The following is a 22889-nucleotide window of genomic DNA, read 5'->3' as shown; positions in this document are numbered from 1 at the left end:
TGGAGTTGTTTTAAACAGAGGTAGAAGCTTGTTCCACTTTAGTGTGGTTATCATTGTTTATTTAATAATATGTTTTTCTCAATGTAAACCTTAATGGTGAGATCAAAGGCTGTTATGCTTGCTATAACTTTAGAACACAAATCCATGAAACCAACTTCTAGTTACAAATGCCAGCCTGAAAAAAAAAACCTTACACTTTCTTCTTGGTGTGTGCTTGTCAACACACACATTCTGTACAACGTGATAAGACACTTGTAGTTAACATATGCATGCAACCAAAATAGATTAAAGGCATGTACTGAAGTTTTTAAGACAGTACAGACTAGACAATCAGGAATTTAAGGCATGTTAGAAACAGGGAGGGAAAATAATTGTGCTCATTTATTCAATTTTAAAATGAAACAAAAATTATTACATAGCCTTCTAAATGACAGTCAGATATTAGTCTTTTGAAACAGTAAGCATACAAAAAATCGTGTTTAGGAATATGAGAAAAACACTCTTAAGTTTACTGAAAAGTAAATACAGTAGATTGCCCCACTCTATTTGCATTTGTATAATGAAAGTTTCAGCAGGCAGCTGCTTACTTCATAATATCTTTAAAAACTTTGTGTTGCTTCTCTGGTCTATAAGAATCTGGCCCTTATATCCTTATCAATGTCTATGTAATTCCTTTGCATGGGATGCAAGACTCGTAATAGATGAAAAAACTGTCATGCAGTCAGAATTCTGGTTTAGTTAGTTACATGCACAGTCCAGCAGAGCTAGATACCTTGCTGGGATCCTGCAACATGCTCTGCTTTCCATGCAATATGCTAAGCATTCTGACATCACAGAATCTTAGGTGTTTTAAAGAGCACTGAGGAAAACTCGCTCATTTGTGTCCTGAAAGACTGGCAATTCCTATTTTGAGTCATTATTCTTAAAATTAGTTCTAATAGATACTAAAATCCTTGCAGTTCTGCAGTGTCTATTTAGCTAGCCTAAAGAAATTCCTGTGAAGTTCTAACACTGCTGCCAGATGAAAAGGCAAAAAGAAAATTTAAATGAATAGCAGAAATCAGAATAATTTTGCATTAAACACTGGCTCATGCTCTGTCCATTAAAATGCATTTTTTGTTCTTGTTAAAATTTGTTTTTGCCAAGCTGCTGTTCGGGTTCCTGTTAATCATCTACAGGTTGTTAAAATTGCCCTTTTCATCATGCATTTGATATGTAAACTGATTCTTCTTGTGTTAGGCTGTGAGAATGGTAGTTGATGTGTCCCAGCTGCTGAGACAGATAAGGCATTTCATGACAGTTTCATGAAAAATGTTTTGTTCTATCCTATCTCCTGCACTCCCCACACTTTTCTCTCCTTATTGGCCCTTTTTTCCCCCAACAAAAGTGCAGTCAGGCCATGTGGCCTAACATCTTACTCCCCTGCTGCTGACCCAGCCCAGACATGACATCAGTACTGGGGCAGGACATGTCAGCTTCCTCAAGGCAGAAGGGATCATGCTGTAGGAGGAACTGAGCTGAGAAGTTCTCAGGGGATGAGAGGGGTGTATTACAAGTCACATATTTTAAGCAAGCAGAATGGAATCTCTTGAAACAGATATTTGCTGCTTAGATTTTTATCACTTACAGGCAGTTCATACCAAGTCAAGGACTTTAAACCAAGTTTGAGATAATATGAAAAAGAGGGCAAAAGCAGGCCAATTGAATAAGTCAAAGTCATTTAAAAAGGTCCAGAAGAAATTGATTGGGTCTCAGAAAAATGAGGCCAGCAGCTAATACAAAATAAAGCAACCCACTTCCACAGAAAGAAGCAACCCATTTTGTAGACAGTCAAAAGCATTTGAAAGTGGTGTTATTTTAGTGCAGCTGATGTGCTTAAGAACAGTATCTTAATCTGTCTTTGATAACTTGCTGCTTTTGATATACCCATGGGTGCCTCAGGCTATATGTTGCCTAAAAGCCATCAGTCAAGAATAAAAGGTGCAAAACTGGTATTATTATCTGTTTGTTGTTAGGGGGTTTTGCCCAGTCTTGAGGGTTAGAGAAAATGGCAGAAGGACAGCAACAGTCTTAAGTCCAGGCCTTTAACTGCTGTGTTTAGGGAGTTTTCAAAAGGCCAATCAAACTCATTCTTACTGTGCTGCTTGGACAGCCCAAAGTAACTCTAAGTGCCTGGCCTAGCACCCCTCTGTTCCATGCCACTAGAAGGGATGAGGTGGTGTCTCTTTCTGTCTTATTCATAGATGGGGAGATGGCATGTTTTATGTTTTCTTCCCTTTGTTCCCTGTCTTTTCCACCTGACATTTGTGAGTGTTCAGAGGTCAGAGATTCAACTGGTAAGAGAGAGAGCCTGAAACTTAAGTAAGGTAACACTGACTTTTAAAAACCAAAGCAAAAATTGAAGGTTTTAGAAGACAGACAGCGGCATAATTAATATTAAAAGTTACATAGCTATTGAAGAAACACGTCCCAAGTTGCAGTTCAGTCAGGTGAAAGAGGCTACAACAATCATCAGAGATCTTTTTAATCATACCAATAATCACCCACTATACACAAAATAGCACAATATACAGGGTCATTGGGTCATCAGAGATATTTGCTCTCTAGTTAGGGGAATATGATCAATTCAGAGTCCATCATCTACCATAGTTCTGGAAAGCAAATAGGCAACTACAAATTCACCTAATGTAGGTAAAAATTTAATGAAGGATTGATCATTGATCACTCAGCAAATTTGATGTTAAAGCACCACCAAGTTAAGAAGCCTTTGTCCATACTTTTGTGGATATTAGAGTGGTATTTGACTTTATCAGTGGATAAAAAAGTATGACTTGTGTTCCATCTGAATGTTACAGAGTGAGCGGAAGGGTTTCAGAGACTCTTTTATTGTTTTGTCCTTTAGATGTGTGTAATATGCAAAATGCTAGAAATAATTACATTTTGTTTAAAAGTTGAAAAGATCCACCTGAAGTGTAAGTTTAGCCAAGGCCACAAACTTATGTGAGTTTCAAATACATGTAGTACTTACCATGTCAAAGCCTCTCAAGGCTTTTTATAGATGATCTGCAATACACAGTAAATGAATGAAAACAAGCAAATCTTTGGCTTGTGAGGCAACTGCTGAAATACTCAGCAACAAAAACAAGCAGCAGAGACAGAATGTATGAAAGTGAAAGAATGAAACAAGGTCAATAAAGAGTACCTAAGGCACCTTGTTTAATAATCATCTTTGCTACACTCCTTAAGACCTCCAAATAACATAAATCTGTAAATGCTAAGGAATGTGAAGATGAAACAACTGAGGAGATTGAAGATGAAAGAGCAGAGGACAAAATACATTACTCTTATTCTTAGATAAAATTCCCATGATCAAAGGATGTGAATAAATATATTCTTTTAAGTTATAATGAAGTAAAGAGAAGAATCAGAGCTAGGAAAAATGAATGAATGGAGGAACCAGTACCATTAAGAGTAAGTTCATTTGATATTCATGAACTGCAAGTCAAAGTGAAGTAGAAAAGAAGGCTGGAGATTGGGATACTTCCTCTATTGTCTAGTGCATTTCTCTGTCTCAAGTGAGACTGTGGTGGGGGGAATATTCCCCTTAATTTAAAAAACAAAAGAATAGGAGAGTCCAGTCCATACTTGCTTTAGGAATATGCACTGTACAGCAGGAACTGCAAAACTGTCCTTGCGGAAAAAAAAAAAAAAAAAGCAAAGGAGAAATTTAAAGAGACCTGGGAAATCTGTTTATTCTAAAATAAATAAATAAATTATCATCCTAGTTGAGACTTTAATCAAATGCAGTATGTAGTGGACTGGTACTATAAGCTATAGCTGATGACAAACTGGTTAAGTCTTGGTTTGGCCACTCCTCCCTGCAAATCAATACCAACTAAAAAAAAATTAAAAAAAAAAAAAAAAGGCAGGGAAGAATTCCATTACTGCTCTGGCTTATTACAAGGTGGTTTGTTAAAGTGAGTCAGATATATTGAGTTGGCTTCCTTTTCTTATACTAGAACATAGAGCATATAATTAAAGCTCTCTTTGACATTACTGGCTTACTACAAGTTTGACCTGGGTGCAAGATGTTCAGTCAGCTTCCAAATTTGTGTTCCCTCCCTACTGCTAGCTAAAGGGAAATTTATCCTTTTACATACATTTCATGGGAAAAATAGCCAAAAAAACCTCTATCCATCTCAGTCTCTGGCCTTATTTGAATACTAGTTCCTCTATACATAGCTAAAAGTTTCAAAATACAATGAGAGATTGAAAGGAGAAATTGCTGAGAAATCTGTAGGTATCCAAATGTGTGCAGCAGAGCAGGAAGTTAGGTCAGCTTCAGGAGACATAAATACATCTCAGGGATTTTTTTCCCACATAGTTTTTGGACTATCAAACTAAAGTTTGCAATAGCCAGAAGCCTGCTTACATTTTAATGCATATTATTTATAAACTGTACAACAGCATTTAGTGCTCATGAAGATGATTGTTATGCTTTTGGCGTTTTTAGGAAAGCACATCAAGCTTTAAAATAGAATAAGACTGCTTTCTTTCAGTACCTAGACTTTGTGCTCATGAAGTACAAAAAACCATAGATATTTTCCTCTTTGTCTGCTTTTACCTTGCATTCTCCCCTCAGGTATGGCCCATTTCCTGTTCCCTCGGAGCTACCTTTGGCTATATGGCTGGTCTGATTATTGCACCTCTGTGGATACACTGGAACCGGAAGCAGCTTACATACAAAAGCAGATAACTGGAGCAAAAAGAGACAAGGTATTTCTTTGTGCAGATTCCATAGAGACTGTGCAAAAGTTGGGGTTTTTTAAGAGATATATATATAGTCAAAGCAGAAGACTGTCCAAATTCAGTTAGAGTATTTCAGGCCAAGCATCTCCACTCAGTAAAATCACATAGATGCCATTTCAGCATGGTGCAGTTTTTGCTTCCTCTAGACTGTGTAACCCTGAGAGATTGTACCTTCCAGTCTGAATAAAATATTTGTAACAGATATGGTGGCTTCTTATTACAAGTTCGTTGAGTTTGATTTTATTCCTCTGGATTTCACTGGTTGTAGAAGGCAGAAACGTAGGTTTAACTTTCAAACCTGGAACAAATTCACTATGTACTTAATGCATTGTATTTAAAATCAGTAGAATTTCACAGTAAGCCTGGCCATTGTCAAATGTTTCTCACGTGATCAAACAGCAGTTTATGCATCTTGAGCCTATTCTCTTCTTCATTGTGTGTTTCTTTGGAGTTAGAATGGCTATAATAGCTTCATCAAAAACAGTCTTCAGTCCTTTCTGTGTTAAAGCTGAACACTCCACATAACAGTAGGCTCCTATCTGTCAAGAAAATAAGTTAATTCAATAGCAGTATGTCTCAGCTGTTCAATTCCATCTGGGCACTTCTGTTTCCCCCACCCTTCACCCCCCCATAGCAACATTACAATGTTTGGCTGCAATCTAAAAAAGTTATCTGAATGTGTACCCCCTGTAGGAGAAAATAAGATTTGTCTTTTGTCAATAGATCTGGAAGGTATTTAAGTTGATTGGTCTCTGTGGGAAACAAAAAAGTTCTTAAGATTGGCAGTGGAAGCCTAAGATATGGTTGATAATTAAAGAGCAAAAAATAATTAGATTACTCATTTGTGTTTCAAAAATAAAGGCTCTGTAAGTGTCCTGATAAGCATTATCCACAGAGTAGTGGTAGATAACATTCTCAAATAATGACTAAAGGACGCTTCCAACATTTTGCTTGAGCAGGAGAGGTCCCTTCCAACCTCAACCAGTCTGTGGATTTTAATTATCTTTGAGTAATATTTATGTAGCTTGTATAACTTCTATAAGTGTCTACACTGAACTACTGCTGACAAGAAAGTGTAATTACATACGTCTGTTTGTTACCTATATTCGTTAATGTAAGTAAGCGTTGTTAACTGGAAAGCAGTCATAAGATTTCATATGTGGACTGCTAAAAGATATGCAAGAAGTGGTAAAGGAAGACAAAGTCAAGTAGAAATAGGGGTGTTTTTTTGTTGTTCTTTGTTACTTGGTTTCATTTAGGTGTATCCAGTTTACCTCTTTTGCTAACTTCTGTCCTTGCTCCACAGATACGGGCTTCTCTTTCATATCATTCAGTCTTGCCAGAGTTTTTGGGTCATCACGGAGATCAATCTAGCAAGAAAGATTGAAGTCATGCTGGAATACTTTCTCTAAACGAAAGTCAGCAGGCAATATGATACCCTCTTTTTAAAGGAGAATTATTCAATGGAATATTATCTCTATAAAAATGGAGTCACGTCTTGATTCAGATCGTGGACCCTTCCTGATTCAAAAGCCCTAAATTTAAGCTGTGAGCCTTTCATCCAGAAGGAAGAAGGATTTATTCTGTAATTCAGCACTTCAATTAGATGTGATCATCTTAGAATACCAAATGCAGTGGCAGAAAGATTAACCCAAAAGTAACACCAACATGTGGGTCACTTCATAAATGAAGCCCAGTCCACTACCCACAAGAAGCAAGAGGAAATTGTCTTGCTTCTCCCCTTTTCCTTTGCTTCAGCAAATATTGCATGTGACTAATAGTGTAACCCAAGTAATTCCAGTAACATGGGCATGAGCAGACAATTTTATTCAGTAAGTCCCGTGACTTTTTAGAAAGTCACATGGAAGGCATGCAGCCCATCTTGCCAGCCACTGTGTTTAAAATGGACATAAGTTTTTTTAACAAAATGGAGATAGCTCATTGGAGAACAACACATATATGTGTTTTTCTACCACCTGTAAGGGTTGTTCCTTCAAAGGCAGGAGGAGGTGCTGCTCAGGTCCTGTTGGGCCTCCACTTCCAGCCCAAAGAAAAGGCACTGTACAATGATCCTAATTGTTTAAATAAAGTAGAACAGAACCAAATATACCTGTGTTCCTACTAGTAAAAAGGGAACATTAGGTGCATATTCCTTCAACTCCGGTACCCACTCTTCCTTCACATTTTGAAATGAAGCAGGATTTACCACTGAGAAGCAGATAAGGAAGACATCGGTCATAGGGTAAGATAAAGGTCTCAGACGATCATAGTCTTCCTAAGGAAGAAAAATTCTGTTATCTGCAATATTAAATTGTTGCCTGTATTTTAACAGTTATATTCAGAAACTGTATTTGTATTTCATGAAGGTTGTTGAGGCAAACTTTCTGAATGTTTAAAACTATTCCAGGTTAGTTAGTGTCACTGTTAGAGCAAAATCTACATACGAAGATAACTATATGTGAATATAAATATTTTGAAAAATGTGTTAATACTGATAGAAACTTGCTTCTCTATGAGAATATACAGAAGATTACCATTCAAAAAGTTTTCACTTAAGGGAAAAACCAAAAGGCTTATGGTTCAAACATAATTGCAGATCAAAGATTAGTATTTGTAGAGAAATAAGCAGGTGTGGCTGTTGTGAGGTCATCCAGGTTATACAAAGCTAGACTAGATTATGGCTGTTTGATGCACTTAAATGTTCTGTTTTGGATCATACACTGAGGTGATATTTAAAGCCCTCCTTAGAATTTTCTTTGTTTCTTAGAAACCCTAGAGTCCTATTCCTAGTGTTCAGGGCAGTAGGATTAGAAAGATCACTTTTTTTGTCTAGACTGTGCTTTCTATTAGCAAGCCCAGCAAAGGATCAGATGGAACAGAAATTCAGGATCAAGAACACTATCAGTGGAATATTAATGCCTCTCTTTGTTGGGAGTGTTGGGGAAGAGTTAGTGTGAAAAGATTATTTAGGACATTTAGAGCCCCAGCATTTAAAGCCAGCAGTCCTACTGCCAGGGCATACAATACTTTGGCGAGACAAGAACCTAGGAGCATTGCCCTCTTGTAAATCAGAGTTCTCTCTAGCAAGGGAGAAAGTGGATTTTTGCCCTGTGTTTTAGCTAACATCCAGAGGGAACATGCCTCAGCTTCTCTCTGCAAGGCTTCCTTTGGTCTTTGGCAGTGAACCAATGCCTTATCATTCCTACTATAGAATTTTGGTGGTTTTTGCAACATAGATAACTAAGACTGAGCCCAGGCATTGCAGAGGCACTAACAAATGCTGGATTTATACCTTCCACAGTAAACACCAATTTATTAGGGCTGCTGCAGCAGTTTCCCTCTTTCTCATGTAAACTGCCCATATTAATTAAGTTTCACAAATATTGCAATTACTTGTTCACTAAACATAGAGACAGAAATGTAATTCAAATCCATGTTTGAAATGAGACAGAAAATTAAATTTCTGTTTCCTTGGCAGCAGCCATATTACCAGATTATTAACCTGTAGTCACACCCTCAAAAACGCCCTTCATTGATTAGTTAGGTTCTAAACATGGTCACTAGAATTTCAGAAAATACTGTGAGAACTTCCTCTGAACAGTTTCTGCTTGGCTTATCTTTCCATTTGGAAGTCAACAGCTGTGGGAAGAGAGCTGTTATTCTCATGAACTGGAGGAAAGACAAGCATAGGCAGAAATTCTGCAGTAGCAAGGAGGTGATCATTCCTTATCATATTCTTGTGCCATTTTGCGTATCCACTCTAGTTTTGTAAACAGGCTTGTCAATTAGCTAGAGAATGCTTAATTGTTGACATGGCTTCCCAATTTCACAACCACAGTAACTGACACCACTTTGAAGCTACAACATTTGACATGCCTTTTCCCTGCCTGTGTCAGGCTCTTGCCCTGATTCAGAAGAAAGAAACCGTGTCTCTTCCAAATCTGTGGGCATTCATCATAGAAAGCAGAAACAACTTCAAAACACCAACACAGGAAGTTGAAACTCTTTTAACATTCAGTTAGTTTTTTAGGCATGTATTTTAAGTTTCCTTTCTACTACTGAATATAGCTGGATCCTGCTCAGGGTTGCACTCTGTTTTCTGGGGTGGAGACTAAAATCCTAAAACAAGCTTCTCAACTACCAATTACTCTGTTCCCTGGGGTACAAAATCTGCATGAAAGAACACCCAGTGGATCCGTCAGTTGCTCTCAAATTCAGCTCTAAATCATATGTGGGGTATTAGTGAATAAGTTGTGTTTTTTAAAAATCTAGTTAAGAGCTGTAATTTGTTCCTACCACCAAAGAGCTGCCCTCCCTATACTCTACATTTTCTAAAAATCTCATATCTGGATTAGCATAACTAGAATACTGCCTGCACTAAATGCTGGAATGGAGAAAGCATTTCACTGCCACCAGAAATTACTGTTAATCCATTAACCTTAAAATAGCTCTTTAGTTAATCCATTTCAAATTACAGTTGGACCTTTTATTCATAGCAAATAGTAATCATTTTCTTAAAGCTAGTCTCAGGTCTGAACTCCTTTCCTGCTCCTGCATTTGTTTATATGCCTTTTGATTTATACCCTATCCCACTTGCACTGGGCAAGCTGTGGGCAAGTGTAATTAAGAGTTAAATGGAAGGCAAGTACAATGTGATTGGATACATCATGTACCACAGCCAAAGATGTGTGTGGTATTTGCTGCAGTGGCTTCACTGCATTTAAGCTTTCTTAAATTATCAGAGAATTTGGCTATACCCACCAGTCCTGCTGCTTGAAACATGACAGCACTCAGGGGCTCCTTTAAAGCATGAACATTAGGTGTGCATTGATACTAATAGTGGCAGTAGTTGTAACAAAGCCTCCCATCACATGATTGGACTGGTCTTGAGTCCTTCTGGGAGAACCTCTGCTTAAATTTTGTCAGCATCTCGTAGGCCATCTGTGCTTAAAGACTCTTTCTGCCTCCCGACAGCCTCTCAGAAAGAGCAATAAAACCTGTAAACTTTCTCTGATGTATTGGGCTAGCATAACTGCTACAATTGGTAGAAGAATCTAAAATACCAAATTAATTTAGACTGAATCTGGGAAAATCTTACTGTTTCAACTATAATTTATTTCCTGAATCTAGTGTAAGGGAAAAAATGTGGTTTATTCTAAAATTAAATGCAATGGCAAAATTGATTATACTAGCCAGTCAACATAAATTCTAATTTGAATACATGTACATACCACACTATACAGCAATTAGACTAATTAGACAATCTGATTGGGGGAGGCACTACATATATATTTAGGTTTTAAAAATATTTAAGGATATTAGCAAGAATATTTTAAGAATGTGAATAAGATGGGCAAGAAAGCCCCCAAGGATTGAAATATTCAGCATAAGTCTCAAAAACTCGAGGCTATAATAGTGAAACAGCTCATTCTCCAACATACTCTAGAGGTTAAAAAAAATTGTTTGCTGAAGCAGGTGAATAAAAAAAATACGAGGGCTGTAGTAACTTCAAACAAAATTGGACACAAGAATGTTGACTTAATTAATATTCTGTGGAGCTGTGATCCCTCTAAAAGACATGACACAGCAGGGCTGTTCATAATTTCCCTAGTATCCCCGTGGAAACCCAGGACAGGGTTTCCTGTGGAAGTCCCAAGACAGCTGCCAGTACACAGTAGACATGAAGAAGGAAATGAGATGAAGGAGCTAAGGACTTGGCTTCTCAACTACAAATGGGGCTTTTGTTTTTAAAGTGGAGAATGGAAATTCAGACTTTAAAATTACCATGTCTTCTTATGGTAGGCTGAAGATATGTCTAGCATTGCCTTTATCTTGGTTCCTTAAAATCTGTCCTTTAGGTCTCCTTTTCCATGTGCAGTACCTAATAATCTGCCTGAGATTTTCTGCTGCCTTGTATTTGAATACTGTATTTTGGATGATGAAGAGGATTTGCTCTAACATGTCCAAAATCTGGCTATTTCCAGCATTTACCTGTTCAGAAACAGAGGTCTTGAGAAACTTTTTGTATGCAGGCTGAAGAATGGTATTGCAATTCCACAGCGTTATAATATTCTTCATTTCATGGGTTTGCTCAGACCAAAAGCAGAACACAGCGTCCCGTTTCAAGTCATGCATTTGATTTTGAACTGATACTTTTGACCAGTTCTATGGGTATCAGCTGAAACACAGCCAAAACCATGGAAACTGTATTCCAAATTCTGCCACTGACACAGTATGTAGTCCTGAGCAAATCGTTATCCTCTCTCTGTTTGCATCCTCCCATCTGTAGGGGTTTGTTAGCTTAATAATGCATTAGTCTTTGCAAAGCACTCTAAAAGTCTTTGATGTACACAGCTTATGTGCAGTGGAATATTTAAAAAAAGAAATAAACTCAGACAAAATGGAGTATAGTAATTTCTGGACAACCTTCTTGACCCACAAAAAGCACTATTTCCTTGTATTTATTAGAACGCTGAAGTGAGAGGTGCAGACATACAGAAATTCTGTATGTAGAGACCTTGTAGCTCCCCTGATTTACAGTATCACGCTCCTCCTGGCTCCAGTTGAAGTGATGGACAGAGGTCCTTACCCCTCTGTCAGTAGTGTGAGACCACAGGCCTCCCGCTCATCTGGAATGGTATTAGGGTCTCTCTGTCCACTTCGGAGAGATGAAAGGCAATTAATTATTTGCAGACAATACTTTCCCATACCTCGATCAAGACCTTTGAGGAAGTCCAGGCCTCTCAGATCTGCTATTGCAAGTCGTGAAGACAATGTTAACCTAGATCTGTCTGGTTGATTTTTATTTCCTTGCTAGTGTTTTTAAGAAAATAGGAGAAACCAAATTCTGATATGTCACTAACACTGATGAAAGGGCCTAAGATATGTCATGTTTTAATCCACACTCAGTATCTTATTCTGACAGAACCAAAGTAATCAATTCTTGTTGCTATTGAGTAAGAAAGCAGCACAGACTCCAAGAAGGCTGGTTTGCACAACTGCTTTAATGGGAAAAACTCTCCTCTTTATAGACTGACTGGACACATTCTACCTGGTTGGCTAATTAACAAAAACACTTTTCTCACAAACAATCCTTGAGAAGAACAGAAAAACAAAGAGTAGAAAAACACCACCTGCAGGTTGTTTACAATAACAATCTATCATCATTTCTCTACAGCTCCCTAAAAGTCTCCCAAGTCTGCCATGAGAAAACTTACCTCGTTTTCTAGCTCTCTGACCAGGCTGTCATATCCACAAATTATTTTATGTGTTTTTCAGGAATGAAATTCCTGCAATTTTATGTGTTCTGCAGGAATGAAATTATGAATGAAATTTTAACAATGCATTTTCAGTTGTTTTACTGACATATCCTTGATAAACCTATTTCTATTCCAAGAGATATAAAGTGAATGGGGGGAAACAAAATAAAGCTTGCACCACTGGAAGAAAAACTGGAGCTCAAAACCTCTGCATTTGTGATCTCTGTGTTAGCAACCATCTGTTGCTTTCACAGCTTACAACAGCAATCGTAAGGAGAGGTTCTCACTCCCAACCATCTGTTTTCAGAGGGGAAGCCAAAAATAGATATCAGGCAGAGTTGCTAGAGGAATCCAACCTTCATGCAGCAAAGGGTAATCACTACAGCTCAGAGGGGCTCAGTGAGGCAGAGTTTTGCAGAGTAAAATCCCTGGTAAAAGTCTAAGTTTTAACCACTTCATGGTAACAAGAGTCAGAAGTCCTCTCTCATTATGAACTGTCATATTTCAATTTTTAAAATGCATTTCAAAGCTGGCCTTCATGACTGCATTTTTCAGTTTTCCTCCTTGAAAATAAGTTTCTGTTTCAGAAGGTCCCCTGTAATACTTTGGAAAACATGACAAGTGAACCATAATGACTGATGTACATAATATGTGGACTTAGTAACAACTCAGAGCTACCTCTGGACACATCTCGCCATCTCCCCCAAATTGTTTGGAATTAAAGGCTGATCTACAGATTTGCCATAAGCACCGGGAAAAGCCTCTGTCTGAAGGTTTTGAAAGCAACTGTTTACTCCAAAAGCACACCAGGAAGCAGACTTCACTTCGCTGAATCACCCTGTGGTTTCTGATTCTACAAGACGCTTGGTGGGGGAGGAGAGAGGGGGAAGTGGCCTGTACTGCCCCATGCCAAGCACAAATTGCTTCCCTGGCTAAAAAACACTCTTCGAATTTTTCAGTCTGGGCTGTGTAACACTGTAACCCTTTGCAAGGAAGGAGGGTGGAGTGTCCCCCAGGATTCTGGTTTCCTGGCACTGCCACTCACAAGGCACCACTAATGCAGGACCATTTGGCATAAAGCTGCAGTTTGGACTGACGGTGCACTGCCATAAAACATCTGCTTATCCAATTCCATGACCCAAGCTCTGCTATGCTGATGACTGCATTTGATTTTTCAGTTGCCTACATCTGTAGCCCCTAGCTTTTGAACACGCAAAACAAGAAAGATGCAGTGATTATTCCCTGGCTGCAGGGGAAAAGTGCACTACAGACCCTCTGTCTCCTCACAGGCTTCTGAGGATGCAGTTTGCATTGCTAAAGAAAGCAGAATTGTCCTGTTGTGGTTTATTTGCACAGGTTTCACAGAGTGCAAAAAGCTGTTGGTTTCGGCCCAGCATCTATTTTTAAGTATGCAGAGTAAGTGCTTTTCCATTGTAGTCTAAAAATTAAGTAAACTGATCTAAATCCATTTCTGAATTCCTGTGAGGAGGACTGTTCAAAAGACATGAATTATACATTGAAAAAGCCCAGGGTTTGTGAATTACCTTTTTTTATAATAACAAATCTTTCCTCCTGGCATATTTGAGAACTGTGCAGCTGCTTACATGTCTGAAAAGCTTTTCTGGATAGAGAGAAATAACTAGCTGGAAGATGGAGCCTAGTAAGATGGATTTTACATCATTAGAGACAGGAAGGACAGCATATTTCTTTTATTATGCACAAAATTGCCTTTAAGTGATCAGATTTAATCCTATCCTTAATATGGGATTAAGTACTGTCCAAATGCTACATCTTGCCATGAGGTGATGCTAAACTGCTTTCCTAGATGGTCTCAATAGCACACTCCCTTCTCTCCATCACTGTGAGAACTTCCACTTGCTGGTTGGTTTTCTAGAAGTGAAAGTCCCTGAATTTTCTCTATAGGGTTTATTATTTCAGCATCTGTATCAGCAGAACATGTATTCAGCTGACTGCAGGCACAGTTTCACTTGAACACCTTCACCTAAACCTGTTGTCTACCCACTATGCAGCTCCTAAGAAATGGCAGAGTAGCTGGCAGGGACAAACCCTTTCACTTCTTGCCCATAAGAAATCTTAGTCTTGCCGTGCATTTCTTTCTCACTGTCAGTGACTTTATGAACAGCATTCTTTCCACACTGGATTTCCATTTTCCCCAGGAAAAGAATTCACCCCAGTTGTGTCTGCAGCCATGAACAATCAGGATTTACCATTCTTTCAGATAAAGCAAATTAAAGTTAAAAAATAAAATGCACCCTGACACAGGAGATCTGGACAGATCCTCTCAGAACTTGCTCTTTGGAAAGATGGGTTCTCTGACTTTGTTTTCACTGAAGAATATAACCTGTTCTCACAGGCAAACAGCCTACAGAGCAGAGTTGGTTTAATACAGTTATCCATATAATATCATATATGTCTTTTAATTTGCTACCTGTATAAAGACTGATCAGACAAGTAAGACTGATCAGTTTGGTGTCCCATTCCCTTTCACCTTTTACAAATAAACCCCAAAAGCACATTCTTCAGACCAGTGTTGAGGAACACATAGAAGATTACAGCTTTACTGCCTCCTCAAGATTAGCTCCCATCACACAACTTTCTCAGGAGAGTGCCAGGGCCATCATGTGCACCTTTAATTAACACATCACAGTGAAAGAGTTTCTGCAAAGAAAGGAGTTCCTAAGAGTCTTCTGCACCTTGTTTTATATCAAGTCCCATTTGCTAGGGCTAAAAGCTCCCACTGAAAAACGTGATAAAACACTTAGCAGATGTTAAGGCAATTGAAAAACCGTAGGCAGTTTTTCCTAAGTGAGGAATTTTTAAGCCATCTCACTGCCTGTGGCTGGCCTGTCTGTTGGTCATAACTAAAGATGCATCCCAGGTCACACCTGGCATCCATCCCTTGTTGACTCCAATGCTGAATCCCAACTGGAAATCGGACCAACAAGGAAGTAGCATTAAGTCATAATGATGATCTTAAAGCATTCGTGACTACATCTAATTTAGAGCACCAGCTGCCTGAGGTACTCTGAATCTGTGTTTTATTCATGTGAAGTAATATACTCACCTAGGATGCAGACAGATGTTGTTTGCTCTGGAGAATAATGCTGCCACCTGCATTTTTATGTGCATATCAGCGAGTGCCTGGCATAGCAAAGAATTATTGCACACGTGCCACAGCACAGATGCAGCATGTAACAGGATTAAAACAGACTGGGACAGTAACTGTAAAGTGTCAAATGACACAACCTCTTTGGAACTGCTGAAAGTGTCACGTAGCATTCAGACATTTTTCTTAACACAACTCACCCAATCACCAGTTCAAAGAAATAGACTGCTTATAAAACCACAGAACAGAGCAGTAAAAAGACACAGTTCTTCTCCTCTGTGTCCTTATTTTGCATTTTTTCTCATTAGAGGAGGAGCAATTTTGTTAGAAATGCAACTGCTAATTTGGAGGCTTAAAAAAAAAAGTCCTGAAGTTCCGCCCCAAAGCATCCATTTTTGAGATGTTGAAGTTTATAATTCACAATAGAACTGCAGGAATTTGAATCTGCGTGCTTTATATTATTTCTTAATTACCAGGTTCCTGGAGTCTGTATAAAGAAAAAGCACATCCTTTTCACGTTTAAATGAAAGAAAAATTTCTAGTACCCCACAGATAAAGAGAAAGGTTGATACGTGAAGATAGATGAAGGCCAAAGATTTAAAGAAAACCCACATACAGCAAAGGGCAAAACCATTTTAATTTCCTAGATTTTTTAGGTAGTGGTGTGTATGGCTAGGAAGAGCTGGCTCATCATTTTGAATACCCAGGACTAACCTGAAAAAAAAACAAAAAAAAACAAACCTTGCTGAAGTAGGTTTTACATCCACTTTGTCTATGTGTTCTTAATAAAGGAATTGTAACAAAGTTTACTGAAATCAGCAGCAGGGCGACAGCTAACACAGAACTTAGGATCAGACCCTAACACCCCCTTTTACTTTGCAAGTCCGTGCTATGGAGACAGTGCTCTCATCTAATTTTGTTTACTTTCTTTTAAGATGTAGTTTGGAGGCTGAATCAGGAGTTAGGCTGTAAATGAAAACTGCATTTTTTTTTATACTTCTCCTATTTACCAAAATATGTAGAGTTCTTTTCAAAGAAAACAGATTTAAATGGAGAAGTTTAAGTATGGACCTGACAAAAATTCCCAGGGTCCCATATGTTCTCTATCAGAAAAACTCCAGAGTCATGCTACCTTACCCAGTTGTCCCATTCCATCACTCCTGCCTCCTGCAGCACAGCTGTAGATTATATGATACTCAGCTGAGTGCAGAGGATACGCAATAACAATGTGCTGGAAGAGCAGTAACTATTTGTGTTCAGTGTTGCCTTTTCAGTTGGTCATGTTTAGCTAGCATGGTAAGATGCCATTGTGCCTCAAAGAAATTAAAAATTCATAAAATTCAGACAGCACTCTGTCACAAACTAAAGAATATCTGCTGACTCAACCTGGGAAAAAAGGGATTTTTACTTGGCCATGTCATCAGTGTTTAGCAAGGGTCCATCCTAGGTCAGTAGTCTTCATAAAAATGTGCTTTTAACATACCAAAAATTGAAATTTCAGAGAACCTGTCAAACTTGGTTTGCTTTGTATTCTTTATTTTGGTCTGCCATTAATTTGCTGTTAAAGTGGCAAAGATATTCTGGATCTACATTTTCAAATGCGTCCCTTAGATTTGATTTTAACATAACTCAGTGTCACTATTCAGAAGTACTGTGGGGCTTTTGGCACTCTGAAAATGAAATGTAACTGTCTTGAGTTTCCAACATCTATCTAGTGGATGCTTCTGGGAACTCAGAACACCATCTCCTGTTCCACAACTCCCCATCTGGTGATAACAGTACTTACCTATTCTTCTAGGAAAGCTGTCGTGCTTTCAAAGCATGAGTCACAGCTCATGATGAGGCATTTAGATGCAGACTTTGCACTGAGAGTATTATTGTTGCAAGGCCATTTTTAATAACCAATCTGAAGGTGTAAGTCCTTTCCCTTTTAAAGAGAAAGCCTGTCTTTGCTTAAACACTTATCTAGAGAGCTCTAAACAGAGATTGTCAGCTGAGGCACTTCACCTCCTCTTACACTGAAAAACTTAAATACCAAAGGGAGAATCTAGGCATGTTTTTATTTTATCTGCATACATCCAGTTGTTAAATCTACGTGGCTGGCAACATCCTGAGGCATAGAGCAGCTTCAGCAGAGGCTGAGCTATTCATAGGCCAGCATGCTGGGCTGGGAGTGAGCTCATGAGCTCACAGCCTCTCAGTGCCAGCTGCCAGCTCGGCTGGGACATGGGAGCGAGGGGAAAATGCATGTGGGAGGAGGGAGGCACGGGGGCAGGGGCAGAAAGGGGACAGGATGTTAGTTACTAACATTTCATGTTTAGATCTGCCAAAATCATGCTGGAGGTCTTGGTGTTTACACTTCTGCAGTAAAGGGTGGCAGGCTTTGCATTGTGTGAGACTGCTTCACTCCAGGCTGACATTTGGAGCTACAGCTGCCTGGTAGGGGCAACTCAGAAGGAGCAGTGTGCTCTGAGGAGGGACATTTCTGTTTTGCAACAGACCAGCAGCTGCCTCTCTTCTCAGTAAGATACTGGAGTTGTACCTAGGGCTAGACCAGGGCTACCTACCAAAGCCAAGACAAAGAGCCAGCAAGGAGTATAAAGATTACTGCTATTTATTTATAGCAACCACAACAGGTTTGGGAACTATCCATTTTAATAACCACACCTCACACACAGACACCTTCACATTTATAACCATTTGTTTTTACACCTCTCCTTAATGCAGACACTCATCTCCCTAATAATTGAGTTAGCTTTATCCACTTCAGCAGCCTGACCAACTTAAACATAAAATTGCTTTAGCATCAGGTCTTCTGTTACAACCAAAAAAATCAGTGCATCTGAATTAAGATGGCTGTGGCTGCAACCATTGTGACCATTTGCTCTGAGATGTGCAAAGAAGTGGATTGTTCTGTGCTTGTGAATACCATGTTTTGTGGTACTGTTCTCAGGACAGGTGAGAAGGCACCAAGAGCGTCATTGTATCAGACCCTGTATTAGGGTGTTTAAGGCAAAGATATAAAAGCAGAGAGCCAAGGAACACAGTTCACCTCAGCTTTGTCCAACCAGCTAGTATCAACAGTAAGTGATGCTGAGAGATATAAATGTTATTATGAGGCACTGCACCGTAGTAAGATTCGCCATACCCTGCTCTGCCCAGATGCTGGTTTGCTGCCAAATCTGCACCAAACAGCCTTGCCTTGCCTCAGCATCTCTCTTCCCAGAGTAACACAAGCAGTACAGGCTCTGCTACTGCAGACTCCCCGTTCTTCCTCTAGATACCAACCATCCTTTACAGCAAAGACACAGGAGCAGAGCAAGATTTCCCCCTGTATGTGGTCAGCACACCCTGGAAGAAAGGGACACCATGAATTAAAATCCTACACCAAAAGAAACTGGCAGAAGGATAGACTCCAACTGTCATTTTAAACAACAACCTTGAATATAGAGCAAAATCCCCAAAAGGCAACTCCTGTGTATCCTTCCACTTATTCCAACAACTTGGGATATGGCAAAGGGACATGTGCCACCCCTTTGTTAGTGCTTGTAGACATTTCTCCAAAAATGTTAACATCTTGAGAGCTGGCAGCATTACTTCTGATATCTTGGAAGAGCAAAATGATAATCACTTGCCAGCAGTTCAAAACCACTCCGACATGGTGGCCTTTACAGACCCCATATGAAGTCATGGTCCTCTTCCCAAGCTGATTTTGCCATGTACCCCTGTTCAATGAAGAGCAGTATTGACACACAGTCTCCCAGAAGAGACTGCTGCAAAGTCAGAGGCCTCCAAACATCAGTATCACAAGCATCTCTTGTTTAAACTTCAGTGCACTGATGTGTCTTCAGTGTAGGTAGGTTCCACAGTTCTCATCTTCTGGGGAAACCAAGACCTGCTCTAAACCCGCCCAGTACAGGCAGCAAGGCTAAAAGGAGCTGCTAGCTCCACCTCTGGCAGGAATTGCTGAAGGAATGGCATCAAATTCCCACCCGCCTCCCTGATAGGGGAGGCTGCCTCCACAGCTGCAAACCCAAATGGGCTCTCAGAGCCTCCACAGCCCAGCAGCTGTAGTGCCTATTTTCTGCTGAACCAGGGCCTCCGTATTTTCAGCCAGAGAAAAGCCTTCTTGAACTCACACACACTCAAAGGCCTGTGTGTAAACGGAACTTTGTGAACCACTAGTGGCATTTTTCTTTGCTATATATATTACCAGGGAAAAATGGGATTTTAATAGATTTGTTTTCAACCTACATTAAACTCATGAAGATATGAGGCCTTATGTCATCGTTATAGTTACTACATGTGATCCTATGTGTGTTGTGAGGAAGCAAGCTAGAAATGAGTACTGGATGAACTCAAAAGCTTGCAACTCCTCTGCCAAAGCAAAGTCTGTCACAAGTTGCTAAATACATAACCACACAAGTTAAAGAGACCCACACACTGATAAGCCAGTATTTCAGGGTGATGAGCCTGCTGTGTGCCAGCGATGAATCAAAATCTTATCTTTAATCTTTCTTCTTCTATGGGCTTTTTGCATGGATAGTTAGTCACTATCTGAACTTTCATTAACCCTCTTCACTCCTCTTCCCCCTGATTTGAGATCTGTAGAAATCTGTACCTATTTACTTTGTCCAGGGCTGGAAGTATAAGCATGCTGATGATTGTGAACTGCTTAGTTCACAGTGATCACAGACAGCCAAGTTTTATAAAACTATACTATCAGGCCAATATTTTACAGTAAAATTATTTGGGGGTGACAGAATTAGAGACAAAAGCACTGATGTGTGCTGGCATAGAAATCCCAGCTTTGGGCAGCAATGTGTCCGACCCATATGTGTCTGTGGAAGCAGCAGGCATGTACCAGGTGCAGCATGCTGTTTCCCCAACACAGAGAAGACATCATCATGTCTTTTCTGCTCTTGACTATATATATTTAAGCTTTAATGTAAGTTTTCTATTATTGTGTAGCTTTGGGAAGACAGGCTTGTCAGCTGCTCTGACAAAGCAGATTTTAACTGAATGAAGTTGCTGGACTGGCATCTTGATACAGAGTCCCTTTAGTTGTACTGGATGTTGGGATGGGGCTCCCGTGGGCAGTCTCTGACATCCACCAATTCCCCAAACATGCTGAAGTGGAATGGGGGGTAGTGGTAAAGATTTTATTAGTACCACAGATCTGACTAAAAGGGGAGTTTTGCCAAGACCAGATATATCTGTAAAGGTAGCCTCATTAAAACATCCTTTTTGAACTGAGGGTCCTTTGAATCAGGCCAACAAGATCTATTTCTAGGTGCCTCAAAAACTGCCCTGGAATTCAAAATGAGGATTTCAGCTTCTCAGAAATTGGAAAAAAAATTCTCTATATACAGCTTCACACGGAAAAGTTTTTCTTAGTGTAACAGGAACACCTTCATTTGCTGTTTGTTGTAAACTGGCCAGTTTACCCTACTGACTTTTGAGGAGGCCAAAGGTTACTTGTGTTTGCAGTCAGCACATTCAGGCAGAGTGGGGTACCACAAAGCCACCTTAGTTAAGGTTACACAGAGCTAACAACACATACTCACATTAATAGCAACAAGCCCAGAACAAGCAGTTTGAGACAGCATCCCCAAATAAACCGTGCATATGTACAGAAGTGCTAGGCTCACTTTCACACTTTCCAATGCTCATTATAAAAAAAAATATTAGTTGCACACTAACCAAATGCTTTGTCTGAGCACTAGATCCTCACTTTGCAACCTACTTAAGCAACATTTTAAAGCCGTGTTCTGAACTAATTACTATGATAGGACTATGATAGCAATAAGAAATGCACTTAGCTGGCATAAATTTGACTAGCTTTTGTTTATATCGGGGAGATGTTAAGCATGAAGTCAGTCTTTGTGGGAAGAGTCTCATCCTTCAGGGTATCAGCTTTCTGGAAATGGCGCTGTTTCCTACAATTCTCATGGAATTAATTTTTTTACTGATTTCAGGCCTAACAAAGATATAAGACTGGTAAAATGCTGATTCCCTAACTCAAGGCTACATACAGATCTAAAAAGGTACCCTAATTCAGGCAGCAGTTGTTCAATTAAGTATAGGAACAACATGGTTAAAAATTACAGCTTCAATCTATGCGACTTCAGTGAGATTGTCTTACGAGTTGCTCTTTACAACAAGGAAGCATGTCTGAGGTCATGTGAGACTAAAGCACATGCTCACGCTGCAAGAAGAAGTTTAATATAGGGAATACACAACTTTACAGAAACCCATGCTGCATTTCCTTATATGCTCTGCATCTCCTTGGGAGATGCCTGCACCTCCTGGGGTCAGGCTCTTCACAAACTCAAATAAGAGATCCCCAGAAAGTACTCTAACCCTGGAGACCATACTTGGCTCATGGTTGGTGCCGTGCAAGTTAAGCTAAGGAAGAGATTATTTGAATCATGGAGCCCTTTAGAAACCACTAGACCAGTGACCCCTCCAAACATCCAGTATTTTATCCATCATTAAAGTTAAGAGCCATGCTGACATCACAGCCTCTTTCACAACTGGTTGTAACGATCTTAACCAAATGAATCACTTGAGTTGTCTGGGACAGCAAAAGAAACCCAGGTTATCTCAAAGGCAGTGACTAAGAATTACATGTTATTATTTTCCACCTTTAGTTCGAACAACTCTTTGTAGCTATTTGAGTGCTGTAAACCACAACCGAGGCAAGCTGCGGCAGCCTGGCTCTCCATCCGACCCGAGGCGGCTGAGGCAGCGTGTGCCCTCTGTGCTGAACGGGGCACATTTCCTCACCTGAAGGCCGGCGAGAGGGTCGGAACCCCGGAGAAGGGGGATCTGGCCAGTGGCCATGCCTGGCCCGGAGCACTGCCCCGCAGGCGCCGGGCATCCCCCCACCCCAGCGCCGGGCGATGCCGTGGCGCCTCGGCCCCAGCGCCGCTAAAAATAAAGCCCGTCTCCGCCCGCCCGCCCTCGGGAATCGAGGTTGGATCGATGGTTTTCTTTTAAAGCCGGATTTTATCAATCGCCCCCCACCCCCACCAACTCGCCTCTGAACCGCCCAGCCCGGACCAGAGCCCTGCGAATAACTTCAGCGCCGGGATCGCCGGCGGGCGGGGGGACGGGGCCGAGGATCCGCGGGCAGCGCTCGGCACTCACCTGGCCGGCGGTGTCGTACAGCCCCAGCAGGTACTGCTTGCCCCCGACGGTAACGCTGACTGCGAGGGGAGAGAAACACAGCGGGTGAGGGGGGGCAAGCCCGGCCGACCCCTCTGCCGGCACCCCCCGGCAGGGCCAGGCCAGGGGATGGAGGGAGGGGGGAGAGGAGAAGGCGGCTGCCGCCCCCAGCGGTAGCGGGACCCCCCGCCCGCTCACCTGCGTAGTGGTCGAAGACGGTGGGCACGTACTCCTCGGGGAAGGCGTCGTTGGCGTAGCTCATCAGCAGGCACGTCTTGCCCACGGCGCCGTCCCCCACCACCACGCACTTCAGCATGACCGCCGCGCTGCCATGGGCCATGGCCGGAGCCCGCCCTCATGGCCCCGCGGGCGCGCCCCGCCGAGCCGGGCCCCTCGGCATCGCCGCCGCCGCCGCCGCCGCCGCCGCTCAGCGGGCGCCCCCGCCGGCCCCCGCCGGGCGCGGCCCCCCCGCCATCCGCCGCCGCGCTGGGCCCGGCGGGAGCCGCCTTCCCCCGGCCGCGCCG

At 41.0% G+C, this 22889-nt stretch overlaps 2 protein-coding genes across 5 annotated transcripts in view; one reads left to right on the top strand and one right to left on the bottom strand.

Annotated features, from left to right (window-relative positions):
* The window catches only part of PIGF (phosphatidylinositol glycan anchor biosynthesis class F), a 21434-nt gene extending 14074 nt beyond the window's left edge, over positions 1-7360 (top strand). For both annotated transcript variants that reach the window (XM_068185897.1, XM_068185898.1), the window contains 2 exons: positions 4643-4776; positions 6116-7360. In XM_068185897.1, the coding sequence (XP_068041998.1) occupies positions 4643-4756 (114 nt within the window). In that variant the 3' untranslated portion in view covers positions 4757-4776; positions 6116-7360. The remainder of the gene's footprint in view (positions 1-4642; positions 4777-6115) is intronic.
* On the bottom strand, positions 2363-22889 carry RHOQ (ras homolog family member Q). 3 transcript variants are annotated; one of them, XM_068185900.1, is made up of 5 exons: positions 22564-22889; positions 22348-22406; positions 6920-7084; positions 6084-6179; positions 2363-5348 (listed from the first exon to the last, which is right to left on the bottom strand). In XM_068185900.1, the coding sequence occupies exons 1-5, from the start codon at positions 22703-22705 to the stop codon at positions 5193-5195; spliced, it is 618 nt and encodes a 205-aa protein (XP_068042001.1). In that variant the 5' UTR covers positions 22706-22889; the 3' UTR covers positions 2363-5192. The 3 variants fall into 3 exon arrangements, with proteins under 3 accessions (XP_068042001.1, XP_068042004.1, XP_068042003.1); XM_068185903.1 differs by having other exon boundaries at positions 2363-5344; XM_068185902.1 differs by having other exon boundaries at positions 6920-7017.

The sequence above is a fragment of the Anomalospiza imberbis genome, chromosome 3, assembly GCF_031753505.1.
Source record: "Anomalospiza imberbis isolate Cuckoo-Finch-1a 21T00152 chromosome 3, ASM3175350v1, whole genome shotgun sequence".
NCBI lineage: Eukaryota > Metazoa > Chordata > Aves > Passeriformes > Viduidae > Anomalospiza > Anomalospiza imberbis.
The sequence above is the reverse complement of the archived record's forward strand: the minus strand, read 5'-3'. Positions and strand labels throughout refer to the sequence as shown.

Bases quoted from the DNA above. Each gene is read 5' to 3' on its own strand.
- RHOQ (XM_068185900.1), bottom strand. From the start codon at position 22,705: ATGGCCCATGGCAGCGCGGCGGTCATGCTGAAGTGCGTGGTGGTGGGG. The intron at 7,085-22,347 runs GTGAGTGCCGAG...TTTCTTCCTTAG, and splicing joins TGTACGACACCGCCGGCCAG to GAAGACTATGATCGTCTGAG. The intron at 5,349-6,083 runs GTAAACTGGATA...TTTTCTTGACAG, and splicing joins GACAGAAGTTAGCAAAAGAG to ATAGGAGCCTACTGTTATGT.